The sequence below is a fragment of the Zingiber officinale genome, chromosome 6B (genome assembly GCF_018446385.1).
Source record: "Zingiber officinale cultivar Zhangliang chromosome 6B, Zo_v1.1, whole genome shotgun sequence".
Lineage (NCBI taxonomy): Eukaryota > Viridiplantae > Streptophyta > Magnoliopsida > Zingiberales > Zingiberaceae > Zingiber > Zingiber officinale.
This window is the reverse complement of record NC_055996.1, coordinates 40,634,447-40,637,600: the sequence shown is the minus strand read 5'-3', so window position 1 is coordinate 40,637,600 and position 3,154 is coordinate 40,634,447. Positions and strand designations below refer to the sequence as shown.

General features: G+C 40.2%; 1 protein-coding gene across 1 annotated transcript; it reads left to right on the top strand.

The window, feature by feature from the left end:
- The first annotated feature begins 1,564 nt into the window (after positions 1 to 1,564).
- LOC121990931 lies at positions 1,565 to 2,366 on the top strand. The gene is made up of 2 exons (XM_042544978.1): positions 1,565 to 2,116; positions 2,252 to 2,366. The coding sequence occupies exons 1-2, from the start codon at positions 1,565 to 1,567 to the stop codon at positions 2,318 to 2,320; spliced, it is 621 nt and encodes a 206-aa protein (XP_042400912.1). The 3' UTR covers positions 2,321 to 2,366.
- Positions 2,367 to 3,154: the final 788 nt, after the last annotated feature.

The following is a 3,154-nucleotide window of genomic DNA, read 5'->3' as shown; positions in this document are numbered from 1 at the left end:
GCCAATTATTCGAGATGGTTTGGAGGTCAGCAGCCTCTTGCTTCTGTATTGTTTCTTGAGTTATTTCATTTTTTCCTTGCTTTCTAAAGATACCTATGTTTTCAAGATCACAGCTCTTTGGAACAATTATGGCTTCCTTTTGCTTGATAAGATCTTGTTTACAAGTGGCCTGGAATTCTTCTCCCTCAATTCTGCAAATTGCCTACATGAGCCTTCGCTCCCTTCAAGCAAAAGATGAACATGAACCCCTTGACATCTCAGGATGGTTTATCAAAGCAAGGTAATTTATGTTGATAGCAGAGAAGAGCTTTATTGGATTTCAAAGTGAACTCAAAACCATTTTACAATACGGTTGTTGAGTGTTATCTATTATCTTTTGGATTTTAATTAAGAAATTGCTTAGACTAATTATTCAATAGCATAGACCCTGATTGGACTTTTCTTTTAAAAAAAAGAATCCATTTAGGGTTGGTTCTTTTTACCATGTTTTTATGTTATGTAAATGAAAGATATCACTAGTTTTAATTGCCAATCATTTCACGTTTGAAAACCTTTCCCCTGTCGCTCACCGTCGATTTCTGTATCCGTTGTTCCCGCTGCCCGCCGTGCCGACTTGATGCCGTGCTTTTTTTTTTTTTTCAGATTGTCAGCTTAATCACCATCACGGAGGGGATGCGGTATGGCTCAGCATGTTATGGTGATTATTTATAAATAATATTTATAAATTAGATCTATTAATAAATGATTTATTAAATTTATAAATAAATAAAAAAAATAAGCTTGAAGCATTAAACTCAATAACCAAGTAAAATTAAAATTTTTAAATAATAAAATATGTTTAAATTAAGAGTTTCATAACATTTATCTAAATGAATTAAGTTTAAATTTTAAAAAATCAAATTAATTTTTTTATAATCATTTTAATAATTTGATATATTTTAGACTCAGATTAATTTAACTCAATTACTTTGTTAAATAAATTTGAAAAAATACAAAATTTAGTTCAACTTAATTATTAACAACCCTAACTCAATAACATGTGTTTTCTACTTTGGTCCATAATTGTTCACGTGCTAATTTGTCAATTATTTATCACAATTTTACAATCTTCTATCATCCACAATTTTACGACTTACAAATTTGGTGCAAATCATCAAATCTTCTTACGGGTCTATCCAATCAATGAATCAGGTAATTGGATTGCTATACAATTGATTCTAGTTAATCAATGACGTGAAACTTGTTCTAGTATGATTTTTATAACAATTGTTTTTTTTTTAAAATGGCTATGTGTGAAAAGTTAGACCTTCATCATGAGATTTTTTTCTTAAAAAATAGGAATCTAGGGTTGTTTTTAGCAAATTTATATGATATAATGAAATATATGATTCATTTTTAATGTATCCACTTTGCTCTCTATTCTCACTCTCGCATTTGAAAACCTTCCCACTTACGCTCACCGGCCGTATCTTTATCCGCCGTGCCCGCTTCCTGCCGCGCCGACGACGACGCCGCCTGCCTTTCGGGTCGATCGGGCAGCAGCCCCGTGATCACCACCGAAGAAATGCCACCCACACCGTCGAAATCCCCATCGGCTACGAGGGCGGCGATCACGCCGCGAGGAATGGAGGAGGGAGCGGCGAGCAGGAGTGATTCGGTGGTTCCCACCGAGGAGCCGGCGGACCGTCGAGTCCCCGTCCTGGATGACGATGACGACTACGAGATCCAGGGGCTCAGGGAGAAACTGATGCTCCACCTACAAGAGGCGGCGGACCGTCTGAATCTGACGGTTCCGTTTCTTCCCAAGGCGACGGCGCCGGATCCGGTGGCGTGCGAGAACACCTCAATATCCGACGAATCGGCGGCGCCGCTTTCGAAGATGAGGACGAGGCGCATGATCTTGAGGGCTCACGAGGAACAGGGGAGCGTGAGCAGGTTTCCGCCGTCGACGGCGGAGACGCGGGCGGTGCATTTCCGAACGGAACGACAAAAGTGGCCCAAGTTCTCTTTCTCCCTCACGAGGGACGAGATCGAGGAGGACCTCTACTCCATGACGGGGTGCAGAGCTCGCCGCCGGCCAAGAAAAAGGCCGACGGCGGTCCAAAAACAGATCGATGTGGGTTGTTTCTTCCTTTCCTTCTTCTTTCTTTCAATCTCAAGCGATTTGAAAACATACAAAAACCAATCTTGGCAGCTCTTCATCAATCTTTGATGCTTTTCCATTAAAATGTTTCTTCCTTTCTTGCCGCAGACCTTGTTCCCCGGCTCGCGGCTGTCTGAGATCACCAGCGACTCCTACAAGCTCCCCGATGAGAGGTAGCTAGCTAAATATAGTAAACCCAAGAAAATCTCAATATTTTTCTGCAAACTTTGTCATTGAAATCTCCATTCTGATTACTGACTTATTGCTCTGTGATTGTTCATTTTATACTTTGTCGATTTTTCTTTGTTTTGGAAAAAAGAGATTATTTGCAGTGGAAACTAAATCAATCATTTGAAGGCATTGCTAGATGCAAAATGAGAAATATAAAATGCTATCTTTTATATTAAAGAACATGGTTAGTAATATCTATGTCTTTGTCAATAGCCATAGCTTCATTATCTATTTGTGGATGTTGTCCATGGCAAACTTGAGAAAAGCATGACAATATGAGTTCCCATTAGATTTGGGCACTAGGTGATGCTTAGACTTGATCATCCATGGTTCGGTCATGACTTCTTGGGATGGTGTATCTTCGGGCGAGAGAGCATCGAGTTCCAATATGAATGGATGGACCTTAACTCGATTTACACGAAACATTTTGATGATGATGTCCACTTTCTATGAAGGCGAGCAATTGCTAAGCAAGTAAAGGGGAACTAAGGTTTTTGTCTTGAGGTCAACATCGAACAAGAACAAGGGAAGGTTAAGAACTATAGTGTGGGTGAGTGAGGCCAGATCAACAATAGGTGTGGATTGAACCAAGGTTGACAAGGGCACGGATCCTCTGGACCGCAAAGTGCAATCCAGAGGATGGACAACATCACCCATTGGTGTAATTTGATGAACCCCACCTATTATACAGCTGGGATCCATGAAATCCCACCTATGAATGACCTCTGGCCTAGGACGGATCAAGGATTGTGATCCAAAGGATCCTGGGTGGGTTGACAA